The sequence below is a fragment of the Mesitornis unicolor genome, unplaced genomic scaffold, assembly GCF_000695765.1.
Source record: "Mesitornis unicolor isolate BGI_N332 unplaced genomic scaffold, ASM69576v1 scaffold48190, whole genome shotgun sequence".
In the NCBI taxonomy this organism is placed as follows: Eukaryota; Metazoa; Chordata; class Aves; order Mesitornithiformes; family Mesitornithidae; genus Mesitornis; species Mesitornis unicolor.
Genome location: NW_010161244.1, coordinates 15,283 through 39,668, shown reverse-complemented (window position 1 = coordinate 39,668; position 24,386 = coordinate 15,283). Strand labels below are relative to the sequence as shown.

The window sequence follows — 24,386 nt, the reverse complement described above, 5'->3', positions numbered from 1 at the left end:
GTTTGAGGGAAATGTCATTAAAATGGCTAATGCCTTAGGTTATTTTTTTTTACAGGAAAACTAGAGTAAAATTACTTGTCTTCCATTTCAGACAATCCTTTGAATAATGAAAGTTCTCGAACACACTCCTCCGTCATTGCAACAAGCAAAATGTCTGTAAAGACCTCAATTTTTCATAAAGATGCTGCTACGCTAGAACCCCCATCTTCTGCTAAAATTACTTTTCAGTGTAAACACACAAGTGCCCTTTCTAACCATGTTTTGAATAATGAAGATTTAGTAGAAGACCTCTCACAACCAAACACAGAAACAAGACCTGAACTTTCAGTTCATTCTCTTACAAAAGAAAGCACTTACTCAGCAAAGTACCCAACTCCATTCAGCAATAGTACCCATGCAGAAAACTCTCACAAAGAGAGTAACAAGAAAGATACTCTCACAGTTCCTTCATGTGAAAATAATATTTTTGAGTATGAAGATGATATTTCATCAGTGAGCAGACAGATACCTAGTAGGAAGTATACTAGCATCAGAAAGGCTGAAAAGGATGTCTCTTTTATGCATGTGGGCCGCCACATTGGTGACAGCATGTTGAATAAAAATTTATTTAACTTTTCCGATTTGAGCCACTCCAAAGGTAAAATGTCCTCTGAAGTAAATGAAAGATCCAGCAGTGCAAGTATAAACAGTTTTTTTCCAGCAACAGTTACAGAAAATTGTGAATTGGTGTCTTGTTCAGGAGGCAGTCGAACTGTGGTACATTCACTTGAAAATAACACTGATGAAGGTGGCCTTAATAAGCTTAAAATTAGGTATGAAGAATTTCAGGAGCATAAGGCAGAAAAGCCAAGCCTCAGTCAACAAGCAGCTCACTATATGTTCTTTCCTAGTGTTGTTCTTTCTAATTGTCTCAGTCGACCACAGAAGTTAGCTCCTGTGACATATAAATTACAGCAAGGCAACAAACAGTCCAGGTTGAAGCTGAATAAAAAGAAACATAGTTTTATCAATCATCTGGAGCCTGCAAGTGTAAATGATGTTGCATCAGTGAAGGAAAGCTGCTATACACAAGGTAATGCTTGTAGTAACATTCCTGATAAGGATAGTGCTTTACCTAGTGACTTAGTTCAAGTTCCTCTTGAGGCTTTTGAAAACAAAATGCCTACAAGTACGGCTAATTATACTGACTGCCAGTTTGCAGATGGATCTCTGGAAAGTGAGCAGTCGTTTGGATTATGTGGGAATAAGTACACACTCCGAACAAAACGGAAGGTAAATTATGAGACTGAGGACAGTGAATCAAGCTTTGTCGCACACAACTCAAAAATTAATCTACCTCAACCGATAGAAAGTGTTGAAAGTTTGGATGGGTCTCAGAAGTCTCGAAAGCGTAGAAAACTTTCTAAAAAATTGCCACCTGTTATTATTAAATACATTATCATCAATAGATTTAGAGGGAGAAAAAATATGCTTGTTAAACTAGGGAAAGTAGATTCTAATGAGGAAAGAGTAGTACTCACAGAGGAAAAGATGAACTTGTATAAAAAGCTTGCACCTTTAAAGGACTTTTGGCCAAAAGTTCCTGACTCTCCTGCAACCAAATACCCTATTTATCCACTAACACCAAAGAGAAGTCACAAAAGGAAAGCAAAACATAAGTCAACCAAGAAAAAAGCTGGAAAACCACAGAAAACAGGTAGTAAAAATATTAAAAGAACTTTATCTTTCAGAAAAAGGACTCATACAATTCTTTCTCCTCCTTCGCCATCCTACAATGCTGAAGCTGAAGACTGTGACTATAACTATAGTGATGTTATGTCTAAGTTAGGTTTCCTTTCTGAGAGAAGCACAAGCCCCGTAAACACATCTCCACCTCGCTGCTGGTCTCCCACTGATCCAAAAGCAGAAGAAATTTTGACCAACCTAGACAGAGAAGCTTTATTTAATAGAGGGCCCAATATGTACAACAGCAAGACTGTTAATTCTAGTGTAGGAAAAAACAGTCGAGCAAAAACTCAGGTTAAGAAATGCAAAAAGAAATTTGCTGGCCCCACTGTATCTACCAAGAAAAAGAAAAAGATTAATCAGGCTGATAAAACAGCCGATGATGGAAAGAAGAAACCTAGAACAAAACAAAGACAAAAAACAGCTGAAAAAGCATCCTCAAGAAAGCGTGTTGCATTTAAAGATGAAAAAGGAAATACTCGCTCTACTGCAGAAGTGAAGTTTGTGCTGAAACATCAAGACCTGCCTGAAATTTCTTACAGCTTTGTCAACTCACAGCCACTTCATAACCGGAAAGACAGTCCTCTTCCTGGCTATTCAGCGGGATATCTTCCATCAGCACAGCTCCCTTCAGCAGCTGATGCACAAGGTAATTCATTGGTCTGTTTTCATTCAATGATGGAAGTTGATAAACCTGTAGATGCACAGTGTTTACCTGCTCCACGAGAAGACCCTCATTCGTCTCTCACATCTACTCCCGTGACATCTGGAAGGGAAGTACCAAAAATGAGCTCTAAAAAGCCCAGGACTCAAAGTGCTATATTTAGAATGAAGGATTCTGCTCTCATTCAAAACATATTTGATCCATCTAATCACTCAGCTCTGGTAACGCAGAATGTGCACATGTCTAAAGATAAGAATTCTACAAAAGCAGAAGAGATAAAAAATTTGCAAAGCAGATACATCCCGCCAGCTGGGAAGTTAAATGAAGCTCATGACTCTTTGGACGCAGTGAAGACTGATCAGTTACAGGCCACTAACTATTTGCATTGTAAAGACAATAATCAGCAACAGATTTTTTGTTTACCAGAGGCATCCAAGCGTTCTGATCCTTGTTCTTCTATTCTTAAGTCATCTGAGGAAAGCCCTGGGCCACTTCAGTTGCCTAAGAACTGTTTTGTAACATCTTTGAAGAGTCCAGTGAAACAGTTGAATTGGGATCAAAACCAGAGAGGATTTATTTTGGATATGTCACATTTTAAACCTGAAACAGTAAAACAAAAGTCTGTATCACAAACAACCATGCAACCAAAACCTGTCTCCCAGTATAAAAACAGGACTATAGTGGCCCCATCGGCGTTCAGTGAAGGACAGTCTGGCCTAGCTGTTTTGAAAGAGTTGCTCCAGAAGAGACAGCAGAAAGCTCAGAACGCAAATGTTACACAGGAACCATTGCCAGCTAAACCGCAGCTGAGCAGGAATATTCCATGCCCTCTTGAACAGAATAAAGCAATCAAAAGGTCACGGTCAGTTACATCACCAAGAAAATCCCGTACTCCCAGGAATACAAAACCTAAAGAAAAGACTCCAAAACTTTCCAAAATGGAGTCATTAAGCCAGCAGATCACGAATCGCACTGATCACTCTGTGTCTGATGACAGCCCCATTTTTTTTTCAGACCCTGGTTTTGAAAGCTGCTACTCACTTGAAGACAGCTTGTCTCCAGACCACAATTACAACTTTGATATTAATACTATAGGTCAAACTGGATTTTGCAGTTTTTATTCTGCAAGCCAGTTTGTCCCAGCAGATCAAAATTTGCCCCAGAAATTCTTGAGTGATGCAGTTCAAGATCTTGGTTCTGGACAAACAACAGAAACTGACTTTCTGTGTCATAATGACCAAAAATCTGAGGATGAAAAGCAGCGTTCTTCAAGCACAACTAAATGGATAAGATCTGGTTCCCTGAGCCCCGAGCTTTTTGAGAAAACCTCGGTGGATAGTAATGAGAACCACTGCCTTAGCCAACGAAGGAAAAACATTCATCCTTCAACTTCTAGATCTAATTCTATCGATACCTCTTGTACGCAAGAGACTGAGGTCTGTTTAAGTGAAAAATTCAAATTGAATAGAAGTACAGTAAGTAAAGAGAGATTCCTTAACCTTCCTCAGCCAACCAGCTCAGACTGGATTCAAAGCCACATTAGAAAAGAAACCACTTTTGAACCCTGTCAACCACTTGATTCTGTTAATACCTCTTTTACATCCATATTGTCTTCTCCTGATGGTGACCTTATAGATGCAGCTTCTGAGGATTTAGAATTATTTGTTTCGAGAAACAATGAGGCTTTAACTCCAACTCCAGATAGTTCACCAAGATCCACCAGTTCTCCCTCACAGTCAAAGAATGGAAGTTTTACACCTCGTACTGCTCACATTCTTAAGCCTCTCATGTCTCCACCCAGTCGTGAAGAAATCATGGCGACTTTGCTGGATCATGATCTTGCAGAAACAATTTATCAGGAACCATTTTGCAGCAATCCTTCAGATGCTCCAGAAAAGCCAAGGTACTGTGTTAAATACATTTCTGTCTGCGTATGCTTGTGCTTCATAATAAATTTAATTTATTCCTGTAAACAGTTTTATGCTGTTATGTGGCACAGATGCATGAAAGATCTCATCTGATATACATACATTTGAAGTTGAAAATTACTGTGTTTCCCATGCAGATATCCATTTTCATTCATGACACTTTGTGTTTTTATTGCTTGATCTTATTGTAGTAAGTGGGAGTGTGTCTGCTTGGTTTGTAAAAGAAAGATACTGCCTACAGGAATTGCATAGCGAGAAAACTACTTAGCAGAGCTCTTGCTTGTATGTCATCTTGAGGACTGCCTGCAATGCAGTGTAGAGCAAACAATAATTCAAACTATTTTCTTAACAGGGAGATTGGAGGACGGCTTCTCACAGTGGAAACGAGACTTCCAAATGACCTGCTTGAGTTTGAGGGAGACTTCTCATTAGAAGGGCTACGACTCTGGAAGACTGCATTTTCAGCCATGACAGAAAGTCCTAGGCCAGGGTCTCCTCCCCGTTATGGTCACTCTACTGTTAATAAAAGAGAAAGTAATAGCCATAAAACTAGTGAAGACAAAAAAATAGTTATAATGCCATGCAAGTGTGCTCCAAGCCAACAGCAAGTTCAGATATGGCTTCATGCCAAAGAAGAGTATGAACATTTCAAGAAATTGCCTAAGAATCATCCTGCTGAGCTGACAAAGGCAGCTGAGAATTTCAGCTCTGCAGTATTGTCTGAAGAGAAATCTGTAGAAGTAGTAAAAACAGCTAAAGATTTAAATTTATCTAGCCTAGAAGTTGAAAGATCTATTGTGCCTACAACAAATTGTCCTGCTTCTGTGGCAGAAACTACAAAAACACAAACCAAGGAAACCTGTGATAAGTCTATAAGCACTACAGAAACTTCTGTAAATACTAAAAATGACTCAGACTTTAATAAAACTCCATCTGAAAGTGAGACACTTATTTCAATGCTAGAACCTGATAAGGAGGAGGAGGAGGAGGAAGATTATTATGTAAATTACAGTTCACCAGATTCTCCAGTACTTCCTCCTTGGCAGCAAGTAGCATCTCCAGATCCCAAGCAGTCCAATTTAGAAGACACAGAGTGGAAAAGTCAGGATATTATTTTGTCTTCTGTGGAAGGAAATGATGTAGTACCTGTTGGAAGTGCACAAAACTCTCCATCCACCCAAGAGGACGTTAGAACATCCTTTGACACATCTCCATTTCCAGTTAATGAAGATCCTGGAAATTCTGAATCTGCTTGCCTACATAGTACACCCATTGTGCAGACAAAAAATCAAGATGGAGCACCTGAAGTTCTTGGTTTTACTCCTTTATCCACAGGTAAATCCATTAAGTGATTCTAGGGATACACAAAAAAGTTTCTGCATGCAATAAGATTTCTTCTGACATAATGAGAAAATAATTGTATCTCCACAAAAATATATTTAAAACTAGTTTTGGAAAGGAAGAAGTCTGTGCATTATTGTTAAAGTAACTACTGAGTTACCAAAAAAAGTCTAGAAGCAGAACACCCTTTTACTTCATGTCTTTAGTATCTGAACTCTGAAATGCTGGTGAAAAGCTTAATTCAAAAATATAGCTTATTTTGTGGATTTTGAAATAATTTTGGTTATATTGCTTGTATTTTTCCAAACATAATCTCAGTGTAGAGAATGAGTAACATTGCAGTGTTCAGGATGATGGTCATGTGAGGTTTGGTAACTTCCTAAACATCCATAAATACTAAACTGTAATAGTTTTGCTTTGGATTGGACAGAGAATAAAGTATTTGTTTATATAGATAATATTTGTCTATAACATTAACCAAATGCCTCTGGTTGTTTCCAGCATGTTGTTTAATGTCTAGACAATATTATTGAGGCTAAGCAGTTTTGCCCTCTCTCATGCTTACAGAACCAAAAGCCCAGAAACTAAGCCACAAGAGGGGAAATAATATGGATGGTCTTCGGAGAGTACTTCTAACCACACAAATGAAGGTAAATTAAGATTTTATCTACAGATGTATTTTTGTTATGCCACACATAGACACTTCCATTCTCTTTCTTCTGTATTGTGTTATTTTTTTTACCTTTTGCTGTTAAGAGCTTGAAAATACATTTGAAATGGTGGGGTACAATTGCTGTAAAATCAGCATACATTCAGTTAGGAAGAAGAAATGGGTTTTATTTGCAGAGTGGGAAAACAGTTGGATATTGAGAGTATGTTTTATGTTTTAGGGTAGTGAGATGCTAATGAAACACAATAGAGACACCGTGTAAGGATGTTCTTTTAGTTACAACATCTTTTTTAAGTTCTACTGTAATTTCCCTTTTACATATGTGTGTGTGTGTGTATATATATATATATACACACAGAAACATTTGTATTTGTGTCTGTGTGTATTGGTTTTCAGACAATTTTCTAAGCATTTTCTGAAAACAACGTAGGCAGTGAATGGCACTGCTATGCTGGCAGAGTAGGAAGGGAATGGATCTCATAAAATGAACAGACTCATGTGCTTCCCTAAACAGTGTTTCTCCTCCCCATGTTGAAAACAGAAGGTGGGCTAGATGCGTTACTAAATTGACCTGATAGTCTTTGCTTTTGTTCTCAACATACTGGTATTCACCCAGTTCAAGTGCTAATTAAGTGTACACTGAATTTAGTGCTTTAAAAAGTGGTGACTGAAACAGAGGTTTTTGGATTAATTGTTACTCAAGAGAGAATTGAGATTTGTCAGTTCCCCTGTCCTCAGACTTTTAAGAAAGTCACTATGTGTGGAGTTTGGGGGTTTTTTGTGTTTGGGGTTTTGTTTGAGGTTAAGTATTTCAAACTGCCTCTTGCTTTACTATGAGTTTTTGTTAAAAATATTCCTAAAAGGCAGAAAGATACAACTGTTGTTTCCTTGTTGAAAAACAACAGGAGAGGAGAAAAAAATGAAGAGATGGTGAAAGCATTTTTTTTTTAGTAATTGTAGTGTAGCATAAGCATTTTCATTGATAAATTTATATTTAACATTGCATATGAATTTAGCAACCTGTGTTTTTTTCAGTGTTATACTATGCTTATTTTTCTTTTTCTTTCCCCCCAATAAGAATCAATTTGCTGCCCTTGGTGCTCTAAAGAGAGAAACTTCTGAGATTGAAGGACCATCTTTAAATAACACTTACGGTTTTAAAGTCAGTGTGGAAAACCTGCAGGAAGCAAAATCTTTACATGAGGTAACTTACTGTTACATGCTGTTTTATGAAACGATAATGTATCAGAGCAGTTTTATAATGGCAGAATTTAAAAATCTTTTTCTCCCCTTGGTCCCTGCCTGACTTAAAGTTAGTCAGTGTGTGATTTCTGCAGCTTTAAATAGTTGCTCTACTAGTTTCAGCTTGATCTCCAAGTGCCTTTGTTTAACTGAACTAAATTTCGTGGTATTTTTGTTGAGAAGATGGTAAAGCTGACTTTGAAAAGTAAAAATAAGGGGAAGATCAGAAGGAAGAAATAGTAAGTTTTTCATAAAAACATTGCTGGAAAAACTAGTTGACCATAACTTTCATGGATCATTTCCTTAAGAAACAAGGCATCTGGCATCATTCAGTCAGGCCCTCCCAGTGTCTCTACATGTTACCTTCTGAACCTGTTGGCCAGTTTCTGCTACATTCAACAAAATGGTACCTGTCTCAAAGAGTGTCTCTACTTATTTCATGTAGATCAGTGGTTGGTCTGGGAAAAGAGATCGAAACTGGTGCTGGAGAAAGTTGTGCAGTGTGAATACAGTACTGCTGTGTTTCAATGCTAACTGGCCAGCCAGCATGTGTGTGCTCCACATCAGTCACCACATCCGTGGCTTGGAATTAGCTGGTGACCAATTTACAGATGAGATGGGGAGATAGATTTTATGCGCTGAGTAAATGCCACAAGAGAAGCCACAAGAAACTAATGATTTTGCAGGAAATGGAGATAGAGCTTGATAGTAAAGTTTCAATTCAGTGGTGGCTGTAGTGATTTAGACTGCAAATCTAGAGGAAATCAGAATGCCCCCAGGGCAGCTTACGTACTCAGAAATATTCATAACTTTTCCTTTCTGATCTTCCCAACTTCCCTGTTAGTCCACATTATCAACTATATTATGCAAGAGAACAGAGGAATTATGTAGTGTTTATACATTATTAAATACTACAGTATTTGTTGTAGAGTCAAAACTGTACAATATATAGGGATTAGCATTTTCTTAATGCAAACCACTCTGCAAAAAGCTGTAGCAACATTATGTGGAAGTTCATTAATGTGAAGGGAAAGTTAGGTATTCTCCATATCTTCCCGTAAGTGACTTAGTCTTCATGCTTATTTGCACATCCTGGGTGAGTCAGGGAAAGGAACATAATGGCCGACAGTGATTCTGTGTTCTTGAGCAGTCCAGAAGCTTAAGCTGGCTCAATATGCAAAGTTGTTTTAAAGCATTACAAGACTTAAAAATGGTTGAAGTTGAGCATTTCTGTTTGTTGGTAATTTCTGCTCTTGGTAGAGGAAGGTAGTACTTGGAAACAAATACTGAATTTTAATAATTGAGTATCAAAATGTGTTATTAGTTTTTTGGTAAGATTATACTTTTTGCAAAAAAGTGAGATCCAGAGATGCATGTTTAATCACTTCTGTTAATTTTCAGGTGTGACCTCTTAGTTACAATATAATGTGACCATATAAATGTTTGGGATGAGTTAATTTGCACTAATAATCACCTCTTAAGTTTTTGAAGAAAGCTCCAAAACATACTAACTTACTGCATTTATTTGTTGGTAGGTCCAACACCTTACCCTCATCAGTATGGAGTTACATGCTCGAACGAGACGAGATCTGGAACCAGACCCAGAGTTTGATTCGATCTGTGCTTTATTCTATTGCATCTCATCAGACACAGCACTCCCGAATACTGATAAAAAAGAAATCACTGGTGCTATTGTGATTGATAGAGACAGGACACTCTCAAGCCAAGGTTCATATTTTTTTTTTCTTAACATATTTTACAAAAATGCTTATTTCATAGTAGTCAAACAGTAGCAAGCAAAATATAATCGAGTATCTATATTATTGTTTAGCTCATTTAATTTTGTCTTGTTGACTGTTGGATGAATGGCCATATTAAACGTAGAGAGAGTTTTCCTGCTTATATCTTCCAAGGAACTCTTGTATGGGCTGTAAACCACAAATAACATACGCATGTGCAAAGTATCTATGTTTGCGTACTTGTGGACACGCTCCTGCAGTGTTCTGAAAGTATAAAGAGGAAAACCTGCCTTTAGTTTCCTACTCGAGTTGCTGGATAGCTACAAGTAGAAAATGTTAAAAGCAAGACAGTATGTTTTATATTTTACTTAAGGGTTATTTTTGTGGTTTTATCTGATCCTTTTAGGATCTAAACAGGGGCCCTTATTCTATTGTACCTTTTTGGCTTTGTTTAGACCAGTGATACTCAACCTGTGGCTCTAGAGCCGGATGTGGCTCTTCATGGCCCTACAGGCGGCTCTCGCAATGTAGGCGTCTGATCGGCGCTCCACTCTGTCAGGCAGCGCGGGGAGCACTGAGCAAATGGACCAGCAGTGTGGGAGTCGCTGAAGTTCCCCCTCCCATAGGGGGAAAGAAAAGGAGCTGCTGGGATCCCCCCTCAGGTAAGAGTAGAGATCACCTCCCACCCAGCAGCCGCGGGGCAGAATGGGGAAAAACTTGCCCTTTTGCCCCTTTCACCCCTCCACCCCACTCCTTCCTAGCAGCCAGAAGGGGTTGAAGACAGAATGCTGCTGGGAGAGAGGATGCTGATGTGTCATGTCGTGATGTATCAATATGTGATGATGTTGAGGCATCATCATCACACATTGAAGTGTCATCATGGAAAAAAAATCACACTGTTGATACTTGATTTTTATGGTGCTCTACAACTCCATTTAATAAAGAAGTGGCTCTCCAGCTGTTAAAGGTTGAGTACCACTGGTTTAGGCTAGTAAAAAAAACAAAAAACCAAACAAAAAACGTCCTCTTTCTTTCAGGGTTTCTTTGGCGTTGTGAATGTGTATTAAACCACAAAATACTGTCTAAAATTTAAGTGTGGACAAAAGCCTACCAAAAATATATTTAGCATTAAGGCAACAGCTCCTTCTTTTACCAGTTTATTTTTCAAAGTATTGTAGATATTATATCATGTTAAGCTAAGTTCTTGTTATTCTCAGTAAAGTTGATTCTGGTGTTACGTGCTTGTTACTATCTTCAGAAAAACATTCTCTCCATTACCTTTCTAAGTGAAATTTTCCACAATATAGCTACTATGGCTCCCTAGGTGTGTGCCACTGATAAATTATCAAGAAAAAGCTCTCTGTAAAGAGGTCCAGTATTTTGAAAAACAAAAGGTTCTGATCTGGTTTTGTTAGTGAAGTAAAATGTTATGTTTAAATGTTATTGTGACATTCCTTGTTTTAATTGATGTGTGCACACAATATTTTCTTGGTTAGAACTTTTTGAGTTCCCTGTGGAGTGACTTGACGTTGAGATACACCTTTTTTCCCTTTTTGTAGTAGTATTGTATGTTGTAACTTTGTATGTTACAATCCTCATTTTAATAGTTATTTCTGACAGCACACACTTTTAATTCTCAAGATTTTAAGAACGTGTCAAAGTAAAATGCGTTTTAAAAACTCCAGATTCTTGCCTTAATCAGAGATATTACTATATGTTGTATAGAGAAAATGGAAAAATAGAGTATGTGTCTTGTATTACTCATTTAAAGAGGTTTTTTATATGGAAGGCAAATACTGGGTTCCAGCATGGATATGAATTTAGCTATTATTCACACATTATCAATGTAGACACTCCTAATGTGCACTAAGTGAGCAGTTGCTCGTGTTTTTTTCATTTCTATTAGTGACTTAGCAGTGTTTTTTAAGACTTATACTGAAAAAAGAACTATGTTATGTAGCATTTTTATTCTTCAAAGCATTTTGCAGGGCACTACTCTAAGTTAGCAATTCATAATACATGTTTTGGATAAAAACACTGTGTGAGCTGTCACAGTCCTTTAATATTTCTTATTCAAAAATAGTTTTCTAATAGCTGGACTTATGTACATGTAATATGGTGAAATTTCTCTTGAATTTAAATTTATTTCTATCTGAGAATTTGTGCAAGATTACCACTACAGTAGAACTTCAAAGTGAAAAGAATAAACTTTTCCACTGAAGAGGAACAAAATAAGTCTGTGAAATTAATTGTAATAATAATTAGTGTTAAAAAAATAGGTTGTATTCCATACTTCTTTTCAATTGTATGTTTTATTCTAAAGCAATATTGTTGACTGAAATGATGTAATTCCTTCTAAATTGTAATGATTTATTTTTTATTTTATTTTCCAGGGAGCAGACTCCAAGCCCCCTTGCTCACAAGATCTGGAGTTACAGGACTAGAAGTCAGTTACGCTACTGATGAAAGAACTCTTTTCCAGGAAGTAGTGAATATTGTAAAAAGGTAGCATATCTGTACGTTCTGCTTTTATTTTTCAGGCTTGGTACAGCAGATTTTGTTCCTTCAACCCTTGCCAGTCTCTCAAATACTGATTTTTTTTGTTGTTGTTTCCCTCAGAGACTTATTTCTAGAGTGGACAAGCATGGTGGTCTTTCAAATAAAAATACTTTTTGCTTTTCCTTTTCTCTGACAGCAAGAACATTCAGATCCTCTTAAACAGCTGAGTTACAGTCTTGAAACTGATCAGCCTTCTAAGTAATCTTCTTTAACATACAACCTTTAACCTGTTAATCTCGGAATTCATTACACATCTCTCTCTGAAAGTCTAAGAATAGCAGATATTAAGAGTGCTGAAAGCTATAGAAAACCCCTCAGATGGGCAGAATTTTTCTAGGGGCTCTGAGGCAAGACAGGAAAAAAAACTACATGATACAGAAACTGCTATGGACAGATTAAAATAACCAATAGTTGAAAAATTGGTTTCCTTCATTAGTTTTGTCTTCTCTGAATGGAAATCCCCTGCTCCTTCAGACTTGGAAAACTGCTGGTTTTCCCCATCTCCACCAAGGCTGGGAAGCCTGTTTGGTAGCCCTCTCAGCTGGTGAGTAGGTGGAACCACAGATGTCTCTCCAGGCCCTACTGTCAGAGGTGCAAAGCTGTGAAATTGCAAGGAAAAATAAACAGATTTAAACTATGAGTCACCCTGCTGGAATAGAGGCACGAGAAAAAAAAATGCGTACTAGGCAGAGTACATTTGCAATTCTTTCTCTCTCCAACCAGAAAACCTCTGATGAGAAAGACATTGATCAACCCCATGAAGCCAGAATACAAAAAGAGTTGCTGATTGCAACCAACACAGGGTGGGTCCTGACAGCAGCAGATCCCTGTTCAGAGAAGACAAAATTCAGGTAAGGAACATAATTTTATATTTCTCTTTCTTGGAAATCTAGTGCTCCATCAAACTTAGGAAAATTAATGAAACTGAGAAGGTGCCGATAAATAAAGAATTCTCCACCAATTGTGTGGAAGTTTAAAAACTGGCAGTGCATACAAAGTATAGGAGAGAGAACTCAACAGATAGAATATATATTTATCACTGAACAACAGAAGAAGTCTACATCTGTACTTATTGAAGGCATTATGGAATGAAAAAAGCATGCAATTTTTGTAGTACTTCAAAATGGAATGTACCAATCGCCAGGTTGCTGACTGAGAAATCTCTTCTTAAGAGATCTTCTCTTTCAACGCTGTGCTAGCATGCCTTTTTGACTCAACAACTTCATCTTCAAAGATTGAGTTAGTTAATGTGTATTCCTGGAAGATAAAAGATTTGATCTATTAATGGAGAGGCAGACTGCTGCCATCATCTTAGTCTCTTTCCTTCTCCACTCTGCAATATCAGACTTGTGCTGAACTCTCAACAAATACGTTTTTAAAACTTGGGCCACATCTACAGTTTGCTGCTCTTTTCCCCTTTTATTTTCTCTAGTGTAGACAAAAGAGAATAAGAAATTCTGATGGAGTAAATGTTTTATATTTCTTAAACACAAAACAAGTGTCTAGACCCAAAGTAGCTTTAGCTGAAGGTAAACTATGGTAAAACTACTTGATTAAAAAGTAGTGGACTGTAAAGATCTTCTTGAATAGTCAGTGAACAAGCAAGCAGCTTTAATGAAAATTTTCAGCATCAAGAATTATTTTTTTAAACAATCTGCCGGTTTTAGTGTTATTTTTTCCAGCCCAGGCTAGGTACTCTAGGTGTTCTGGTAGCTGCACTTAATAGTAGGTCTGATAAGTTAGAGAAAGAAAACAATCAAGCCATGTTTAAGAAGCGTTACCACTGGGGGTTCATGGAGCAGAACTCAAAATCACCTTAATTTATCAGCAGAGGACTCTATCAGTATCTTATATACTGATGAATGCATCAGGATAAAGGATGGTAGGTTCTTGAGACAGAATAGCATGCCCAGCATCACTGCAGCTTGTTCTTATTTTATGTTCCTGACCTCTTTTAACTGCTGGAAGAGCGAAATTGCAGATTCCTGGCACAATGAATGACAGAATATCTATTCAATCTTGTTTGTCAATACCAGGAAGAGACTTTAATTCTGAAAGGTATTGGCAGCTTGTTGGTACACTGAACAGATGGGATCTCGGCAGTAGGAAGAATTGTCTTATACAGTCCAACTGAAGAACTCTGGTTCCCATTTCTAGTCATTCTCTTAGTAGTTGGCCAAATTCTTGCTCTTGTTTCATATATGTGAAATTTTGGAACACACTCATTTGTTTCAAGTTCCAGCCTTCTACTTCTCTGTTTAGGCCTTTTGTTTTTATTCCATTCTGGTTATTGAAAATAAAAAATGGTCAATTCTGTCACTTCTTGTCAATAGATGTAAACTCTGGAAGAGCACAGTAGAGAATTCTTGAGCGCTGTTCTTAGCACACAGATAGGAAAGGTGATTCCTGGGAAATATATCACTTCCTGCAGTCTCTTTTTCCATCAGAGATCTGCAAATGTTTTGTCTTTCAACATATTACCCAGAGTATCTGGGTATTCAGAGATGCTGAAGTAGAGAGTGATAAATTAGTGAGGTTTTAATGCTGCTTGATGTTTTATTCTTGGGCTGCACCTTTAGTTTCCCAAATCTAACTTTTTGTAGCAGAGCTGAAATTACTCTGCTACATGTTCATGTAAGATGAGTATTGCTCCAGAAAGTTCACTGGTATTGATGAGCTGAAGTTGGATTCAGTTACATCTTCACTGTGTTGTTCAGTGTGTACTAGATCTGAGCGACCACAGTAAGATTTACATGTGTTTCCACCTAGACATTCGTAAAGTAAATACCAGGTTAAAAGTTCTGTGAAATTAGTAGATGTTGTCTCTGATTAACCTGAGGCAGTTGGCAAATGAAAATAAGTCATCTTGAGGTCTGTAGGCCAGAAGAATACCTGGTAGTTTCTCTGAAATTGTGATCTCTGATTTTGTCTATGCTGAAAACTAGCAGATTTGTCCAAATATTGAGGGGAATAAGCACCTTTATTTCTAGGAGATTATTACTGAAAGTGATTCAGCTGTGCTTACAAGCATGAGTACCAAAATCTGTGTAGAGACAGTTAAAAGAAGGAACTTTATTGTAAAAGAAATTTGAGAATTCTCTTTAATTCTGAAAGTTACTGAAATACTGAGCTGCTTGAGGGTTGAGAGGCAGTGAACAGTTTGAAAGGAAAAGCCATAGAGGTGAGTTTGGAGGAGGCAAGAAAGAATAAACAACATGGATTTGCAACAAATAAAAGTTTTTAATTAAAGTGGTTCTTGGTACCCTGACAACCATCTTAGAGTTTGAGAGGAAGCTTCACCTACATAGGTCAAATTTTCCCTTCTTTAGTAAGCTGTCCTCTGGCTGTAAACAAAAAAAACCCCAGAACTTCAGCTCAAAACTGGCATAAAGCAGCTGAGAAACAACCTCCTTCCCATCCTGTGCAGCCAGTGCAGATGATCTGCAAGCACAGATAGCCAAACTGTAGGCTCTTTGGAGTTGTAGTAGGAGAAATTAAGGTGTTTTTTTTTCTTGAAATGGAGCCTGTACCTAATATTGCTGTTCTAAAGGATTCTGTCATCCTACTGGAACAGCCTGCTTGAGTAGACCCTCTCCTTATTGTAAGGTGTCAGCTGCAATGCGTTGGGTGAAAAATTGGAAGACTCTTGTCTTCTGGAAAAAGTAAAACAGAACCACCTCTCTGTCTGAACCTAAAGGCAGAAAAAAAGGAGTAAGCAGGTTCCCATAGCTCCGTAAATCAGGGAGTACAAAACACAGGAAAGCTGGCTGTTCAAGGAGGAGGAGAAGGAAGGAAATGCTACAAGAATATTTGTCTTGGAAATTTAAAAAACGCAGGAAAACTAGAGATGTCCAAGCCTGATGGAGCAGTGGATTCCCATGAAAGAGAAATTTAATGTCTGGGCCTTTCCTACGTTTTTAAGGCCAATTGTGCCACTCTTCTGTAAATACAAATACTACCAGATAGCAGAAAGGGCTGGTCCTGCAGGCGTGAGAGGAGTAAAATTCATGTGGGAATGCACAGTCCCCATCTCTGTGGCACGCAAAGGATGTGGAAACAGAACGACTTGAAAAAAGTAGTAGATTCACTGCTACTTGAGAATCACCAGCCACACACAGCTCTCTGTCCCCATGGAAGCAGTTTCTGATAAAAGTACAAAAACAGAGTATAAAGTTGTAAGACTTTTCTTAAAGATTTTGAGGATAAAATATTTGTAAATTAATTAGTTGTCAATACTTAACATTTAAGTATTTTTTATAATGTTTTTATTGTAAAGTATAATGCTAATCTTTTTTTTATATTGGATACAGTGCATGATATTTGTTCTTCTGTAAATGCTCTAGCAATGTTTTCTTTTTAAAACAGAGATGTATTAATCTAACCTTCTTTTCCCAGGCCAGTATCATCTTCTGTGGCATTTTCCTATAGAAATCTTTACTTAATGTCCTCTATCAACTTTATGGATTTTTACTGTCCAAAGCAAACTGGAAAAATGTTTTCAGAGGTCTCAGTTGTGTATTTGAGTCACCAAGTATTCTGCTGACATGCACAGTTACTGCTTTTGTCTGTATCATAGGTCTGGCCTAATTTTTTCCCCCTCTTTTAATTTTAGCTGGAAGAAAAATAGCAGTCAGGAAAACCAAACGCATAATAGAAAGGAAGGCATAACTGGGAGCTTTAGTGTTCATTCACGAAATTCTCAAATGAAAAAGAGGAAGAGACGGCATAACAGCACATACGACTTGGCTAGAAAGGAAAATAATCGCATTTCTTCTATCTGCAGCATGTATGAGTTGAATGCTAATGCTGTCATCTTTTAAGTCCTGCCCGTGTAAATGCTGCTTTTCATCTTTGCAGAGAGACTGGCAACAGCATGCAAAGCAGTATCAGTGCCCATCCTGTTAACAAAAGAGCACTATGTTGGCAGGTACACCTCTTATTCCTGTCATGTTAGTCATAGCCAGCAGCTTTCAAATATCAGTGTTACAACTGATTCTTGCAGGTGTAAAAGCTGGTCTCATTACAATTTGTTTTAATAGAACAACGTAAACTGATGATGAATACCAACTGGATAGTATACTGTAAAAATTGTGAGAGGGGAGGATGAAAAATATAGAACTTGTCCTCTCTGTAGCTCACAGCCTGCTGTCTTTGTGGTATCACATGAAAAGTGGAGAGAGAAAGCGAGAGAGAGGCAGACTTCAGTTGAACTCACATCAGCTAAGCCTTGGATTTACCTGTTCATTTTCCCATTTGTAATAATGTAATCTTGTAGCTCCAGGCATCTCTTCTTCTCTAATAGCAAAAAGAATACCACAGGAGGTCTCAACAAATGACACTCTGGTCCATTGGTACAGCTGGTACATGGGACTGGGCTGCAGGAGTGGGCTCTTCTGCTGCATAAATTGAGATAGGAGTTGATCAGCAAGGAAATAAGCAGCAAGAAACAGCAGCACCTCATGATTTGGTGCAAGAAATCTGATAGGTCTGTTAAACCTGTTACATAAGGTAGACTTATGCATACTGTAGTGCAGGAGTTTGGGATCTCAAGTATTTTTTAGTAGAAAGGAGTTCTTCTTGAATATAATCTTTCTTTGTTTTTTTTTTTCCTTCAAAGATAATTCAGAGATAAACTTAACCAAAAACTATTTTAACTGTAAAGTTAGGGAAATACCTAAGCATCCATAAATTTGTTAATACTAATTATAGTCCTCTGTGGATATACGTTGTGAATGCATACAGATATGATATACATACAAAATACATATATGTGTAAGTTACTGCTGTATCTGAGCAACTCAATTGCTGGTAGTGTGTTTATTGTTTTTTGTGCTTTCAGAAGGATACCACTTGGATCCAAGCTTTAAATATGGGAAACTGAGAATAAGGGACTATGTTTCCAGGGAATTAACAGCAGGGTTTGAATTCACCATTTACTAGCTAACTGTACCTTGATTTTCTGTGTAGATAGCTTTGTATGAGAGTCATCTGACTGAAACTTAAACATCTGTATTTCATTGCCAGTGTCTAAGTAGCTACCTTCATCACCATTTATGTTAAATGGAAAGAACATGATCTCATTCTGCAAGAGGTGGCTAAAATACAAGGAATAGTTCACCCAAAGAGGCCTTTTTTCTTCAACAACAATAGAGACTAGCTTAGAAAACGTGAAATGCCAAAATGAGTTGAAATGAGACCTTCCCCTTAATGTATGTGCAGTGTCTAGTTGGGCAGGGAAAGCAGGGTAAGTAATGCACTGTAAAGTGATAGCCTATGCCTCAGCAATGTGCCGTTATATGCAGTTCCTAATGGCCTGTACAAGCAAGACGGAGTTCAAAACTAGAACGCTGACATTTTTTTTGTTTTTTTAAGTGAGGAACTTTCCAATCTACATGTGAATTTACATAAAATTGTGTTAAAATATGTAAAATTTGAGATAAATAGAATTTATTTATATAAGAAAATGCAGGTATCTGAAAACATCATAAACTAAAGTCAGTTTATGTCTTGTCTTATAAAACATTTTCCTATCTGAAGGATACTAGAGAAGCAATTCTTGAAGCTATATGCAGATTGTTTACAGAGGTCATTTTATTCATTAGTTTAGAAGAGAATAGGAAGTTTAACTCAAGAATTGATGAACCGTTGTATTCAGTTGCAGTACAAATAAGGTTATTTGCAATAGCCCACTAAAACTTGGTTAAGTAGGAAGTAAGGGAGGTAATGCACTACTTGGGCAACGAAAAACCCAAAGCAACTGTCCTTTATCACAAGTGGTAGATGCTAATATAGCTATAGCAGCTTTCTGCTTTCAAACAGTATGCTTGTTTCTGTTCAGAACAGGCTTAAAAGAGCAAGCACAGTTCTGGCATAATGAATACTGTTTTATGTGCCACATAAGCAGTTCTTCACAAGTTTCTCATTCACATTTGCATCTATCATGGAACCCATCTGCGTAACGTCTTGCCCTGCGTAAAATTTACAAGCATTTTCCATTTTGAATGATGTGAAACCAGTTTTCAAATACAAACATGAATAACTACTTCCTTCATTTTAAATAATCAGTAATGTTTTGCAGTATGCTAAGACCAGGCTAATTTAGCTGCAAGGACTAATGTGAAAATACATTAAAGTTTTTAACATTTATTCTATGATTGTATGAACTGTTACATAATTCCTTTTTATTTCAAAGCTTAGATGGAGCTATTCATAATTTTGGAACCACAGTGAGCAATTATTTTATGTTGTGCATAGCAGCAAGTGGTCGTAACTCTTTTTGACACTGCTGGAAGGAACTGCAGGCTTCATTCGTCTGTCCATAAATTATGCCGAATAACTTTGAGTTTGTACCACTGGTAGAATAGACTTTCAAAATGAGTAAATTTAGTACTTCCACTCCTGATGTTCATTTTTTGTCTCCAAAACCAAAGAATCATTCATTTGACATTAACAGCAGATAGCAAAATGTGAAATGAAAATCTTAATTTAGAATCTTGACCATGAGCCAGCAATGTGCCCTTGCAGCCAAGAAGGCCAATGGCATCCTGGGGTGTATCAGAAGGGGTGTGGTGAGTAGGTCGAGAGAGGTTCTCCTTCCCCTCTACTCTGCCCTGGTGAGACCCCATCTGGAATATTGTGTTCAGTTCTGGGCCCCTCAGTTCAAGAAGGACAGGGAACTGCTGGAGAGAGTCCAGCGTAGGGCTACAAAGATGATTGAGGGAGTGGAGCATCTCCCTTATGCGGAAAGGCTGAGGGAGCTGGGTCTCTTTAGTTTGCAGAAGAGGAGACTGAGGGGAGACCTCATTAATGTTTATAAATATATAAAGGGTGAGTGTCACGAGGATGGAGCCAGGCTCTTCTCGGTGACAAACAATGATAGGACAAGGGGTAATGGACACAAGCTGGAACACAGGAGGTTCCACTTAAATTTGAGAAGAAACTCCTTCTCAATGAGGGTAACAGAGCACTGGACCAGGCTGCCCAGAGAGGTTGTGGAGTCTCCTTCTCTGGAGACATTAAAACCTGCCTGGACACCTTCCTGTGCAACCTCATCTAGGTGTTCCTGCTCCGGCAGGGGGATTGGACTAGATGATCTTTTGAGGTCCCTTCCAATCCCTAACGTTCTGTGATTCTGTGATCTTATGCTTTAGCCAAAAATTGTATCAAAACCATTCCTTCACAGGTAGAAGTAGGTGGTAAAAGGAGTTTTTGCAACTTTTGTTGTCTGGTGCAAAAGCCCAAGTTGTAATAGAGGTAGCCATGCTGACTAAGAAGATTAAAATACTTTTATTTATCACAAGAAGTTAATGTCCATGGCAGAAATGTGGAGAAGCTCTTTTCTGAAGCTATTCTCAGAGTAGTTAGTTACTTCACAGTGAGTTGTCATCTGCCTTTGGCTGGGACACACAAGCAGAGAAGACACTTTCATGATGAAGTCTGAAGCTTAATTTGTAATGTCTGTGATACAACTTCAGCTTAGCATTTGGGAAAAGGGTGTTCTCCTATATCCAGCAGTCAGGAAATGTTGGCATTTTTTGATGCATTTAAGGATGAAGAGGTCCTGTTTGTAGGCCAAGGCCCCTGCCTGCTTCTCCCATAAACTAACGTCTGCAAGCCTGCGTCCTGCTGTGGGGTTGAGCATAGACTGTAGCACAGGATCCTCAGCCTGTCATCAAGTCTTCTACCTCCTGACAGCTGCCCTTTCCTCATTCAGTTGTATTGAATGCTGCCTACCGGAACCCCTTGACTGAGCTGCATTGAAAGAAGCAGCTATTCTTCGCAGTGAAGCTTCCTTTCCTTTTTTTTTTTTTTGCTATAAAAATAACAGATATCTGATGTTACTTTGGCCAGTCTCTTTCTGCTTAGTCGAAGAAAATAATTCTTAGGCTCTTTAGCAAGTGGTCAGGCTCTTTAGCAAGTGATCAGACCATGACTTCTGGTTTTAATGGTGCCTACTCAAAAAGTAGGTGATACAGGCTCCGCTGAGCTAACTCCTACCTGTACTTTGACTTTGAAGCCACCTTGTTTGTCTTTCTGTCTAGTCAACTCTTCTCAACCTGACTGGAAGATGGGCACTGTGTCAGAACACAATTCTGACTTTTTGTCATACATGAGCCAGTCAAATTTTCCACCTGGCATGAGATACATCATATATATTTCTTTTATATCTTATGAAAAAAATATTATCTTAAAGAAAGAGATATTTAAATAGAACTGGAAGATATGATTGCTTTTCTCTGTGTTTCAGTTTTGACAGCTTTCACTCAACTGTGAATTGAAATTTTCCCAGTAGCCACCATTTGGGACCAGAGGTGTCCTCTGATTATTATAAGCTACAGTGCAGTATGCGTGACACATTGTTATTTGCAAAACATTCAAGTAGCCTAGTAGCAAATTCTGTTCTAATTCATAAAGGAAAATAGTGCAACAAAGTTTAAAGACAGGACTGTGTTTTGTTGTACATCTGTCTCATGCCAGTAGCTTGGTTTCATTCTAAAATTTTTTTCAGTTGAATGTTACTGAAAATCGTAAAAGATTGTCTGTTTTAAATATTGTCTCCTAGTCCAGAAGCTGTTTTCATGGAAACCCATTGTGGCTGCTGCTTTTTTAAATGCAACACAATTAGAATGAATTCCCATTTATACTCTGTTAGTGGGAAACACTTTCTAAAATACTTTCCTTTTTCCACTCCTCATTTTCCTTATTTTCCTTTTTCCCCTCTCTCTCTAGATATGACCCAGACATTTTGTTAGGCTATGAAGTCCAGATGCATTCCTGGGGTTATCTCTTACAGAGGGCTGCTGCACTGAATGTTGATTTATGCCAGATGATTTCTCGTGTGCCAGGTAAGTTACTGTGTAGTGTTTTAGTTCTGTTCCAATAGAAACAAGTTGAAATCTATGAATAAATGAAAAAAATAAACGCAGAGTATTTCTTCAGATGAATCTCATTTTTTGTTTTGTTGCTGTTGTATTGTTATAGGTATAATCACACACACAAAAAAAATAAATACCAATGAGATCCTGGTTTTCAGTATTTTCTGAATTTTAAATTCCTTGTGTATTCCACTTCTGGGTGACTCCTGTATCCATGAACATAGACTCATTTTCAGTAGTTGCATGTATTAAGTTTTCAGTTCTTGGAGGTGCTTCTGCTATCAAACCTTATCTTGCTTCTCTTTGGCTTCAGTCATGTGTATATGTCATTCAGGGTACCTAGCATAATCATAACTCACAGTTTCTCTGGCTGGGACACAAGGACAAAAAGATGTGCCCAAGCAGCACTTGTCCTGGTCAGCAGCTCTGTAATTAAAGCCTTGCTTTCAATAGCCATTCTTATACTCTGGGCAAATTTTACTGGCTCAAGTGCTGATGCTTTCCTCTGACATTCAGAAAAAGATCTGTTTCATTTTTTTTCTTTAAAACCTGGGGAAATAGAGCGGTAAGCCTAGTGTCTGTACTTAGCCAGTCAATAGAAGCTATCATTCTGAAGAATGCAGTTAGTGAACAGCTAAATAAATGTGTTGCACCTGAGAAGAGTCAGGATGGCTTTGCAAAATTAAAAACTGTCTCAAAACTTTGTTGTAGCTCTTTGCAGTAATCAAGAAGATGTGGTTGAGGGAAATAGAATTTTAAAAATCAAAACAATTGAAAAAGCTGCTCTTGCCAGGGCTCTTGCCAAAGATCTATACAGAAACTAAATATCCATGAAATAAGAAGTGCTTTCCTGTGATTGTCCTATTAAAAATTTGATCCTGTTACTCTGTAATGGTTGAAAAAGCAAAAACATTTTAGGAATTACGAAGCAAGGAAATTATCAAGCAATGAATGTAAACGTTAAAATCTGTAGTGTGCTTGCACCTCAGATACCACATTTCTTGCCTCTTCATAACCTTTCCCCCATGAAAATGGCTATAGGAGAAGTTGTAAACGTGACAAGGGTAATCCAGTAATTTAATAAGTTAGGATTCAAGAAGAAACAAAACTGGATAAGGAAGGTGAAAGTCTATGAAATGTTGAGGGACATAAAAGGAAATATGGATTGGTTGTTCACGGTCATTTCCGATTCAAGAACCAGAAATCATCAAATGAAGGTAGCAAATGGCGGCTATGGAATAGGAGTTGATTTTTCACCGTGGGTTGTTAAACTGTTGAGTTCCTTGCCACAACATAGGACAAATGCTTAAAGCATATGTTGCTTTAAGATGAGATAAATTCTCAGAAGAAAAATCCATTGGGAACTATTATATATGTGAAAATAATGTCTGGCCCAGGAAGCTGCCAATGGTTAGAAGGTGGGAGAGTTCTAGAGAGATTATCAATAGCTTCTTCCACTGTCTTGAAGCATCTGCTTTTGAGTACTTGATAGAACATGATGCTGGACTATTTGCTACTTTGGCTTACCCAGCATAGTATTAGCATCTCCTAGCTAGGAGTACATGATATTTTAGAAGAGCACACACTCCTTCCTTGAGGTTGAATATTTGTGCACTCTGTTGATGCCTTCAGAATCTTTTGATACTTATGACCTGTTTAGAAAAGGTCTGAGTTATAGAGACCTCCCAGGGCCAAGAAAACATAAGAACAAATTTGCATATTCAGTTGAAAGTTGTTGGCAAGTGGACCTTGGTGAATTTTTAAATACTTAATATATGAAAACAGGAACATATGACAGTTTAAATATGAGCTGGCCATCAAAGATCTTAAGTTTCCTTCTTCAGCACAGAGGTTCACAATTCCCCCAAAAATGTCATGCTGTAAGTGTGGGCTTGCATGCATGACCATGGCCGTACAAGCAGTGTGTTCTTTGTTGCCTTGTGCCCTCCTTGTCCGTGGTTTTGACTCCATCTATGTGCCTCTTGCTTTTCCAACCCCAGAGCTTCTTATTTCCCTCCCTTCTTCACATGCTATATTTTCAGAACAGGAAGTGCTCCTTCAAGCAGTATACTCCTCTTTTCTCCTATTGAAATAAAGATGGAAGGTACTTTTCCTTCCCTTTCCTGTGATTTCAATTTAACAAAAAGAAAGCTGGACTTCTCTCTGCTTTTGCTTTATTGGCTTAGTCTGGTGCTGCCTCTGCCATTTACAATTGAACTATCCATAAGTCATTAGAACACACCACAAGAGAAGTGAGTACTGTCCCTGTGTGTAGTGGCATTTTTTGTGTGTGCACTGTGGCCTCCTCTTTCCTTCTTTCCTCAAAGTTAGGGAGTGGGTAACAGAGAATGAGAGGAGGAGACTTCTCTTTTTATTTCATCCCGTGCACTTGCAAGATAGGAAGAATGTCCAGTTCTGCATCTTAACGACTTTGTTCCCGAAGAGGCTCACATGGTTTTGGTGATATATTCTATACCAGCTGTAGAGCACTGGAGTTTTTTGGAATTGTGCTGCTCATCACATGCAGAGTCTTGTTCATCAGGGCAGTGGGTCTCTTTTGTGACTACAGTATACTCCGTTGCCTGTCTTTACCAGCAAGACATGAAGCGAACTTAAGGAACACAGGGAATCTCCTAAACAAGT

The 24,386-nt window shown here is 38.0% G+C and overlaps 1 protein-coding gene across 1 annotated transcript in view; it reads left to right on the top strand.

Moving 5' to 3' along the window:
* Positions 1-24,386, top strand: part of REV3L (REV3-like, polymerase (DNA directed), zeta, catalytic subunit) — a gene marked incomplete at its 5' end in the record, with an annotated part of 50,723 nt that overhangs the window by 11,349 nt on the left and 14,988 nt on the right. The window contains 7 exons of the mRNA XM_010192233.1: positions 92-4,292; positions 4,670-5,652; positions 6,226-6,308; positions 7,407-7,532; positions 9,106-9,298; positions 11,703-11,814; positions 21,598-21,713. Of these exons, the coding sequence (XP_010190535.1) occupies positions 92-4,292; positions 4,670-5,652; positions 6,226-6,308; positions 7,407-7,532; positions 9,106-9,298; positions 11,703-11,814; positions 21,598-21,713 (5,814 nt within the window). The remainder of the gene's footprint in view (positions 1-91; positions 4,293-4,669; positions 5,653-6,225; positions 6,309-7,406; positions 7,533-9,105; positions 9,299-11,702; positions 11,815-21,597; positions 21,714-24,386) is intronic.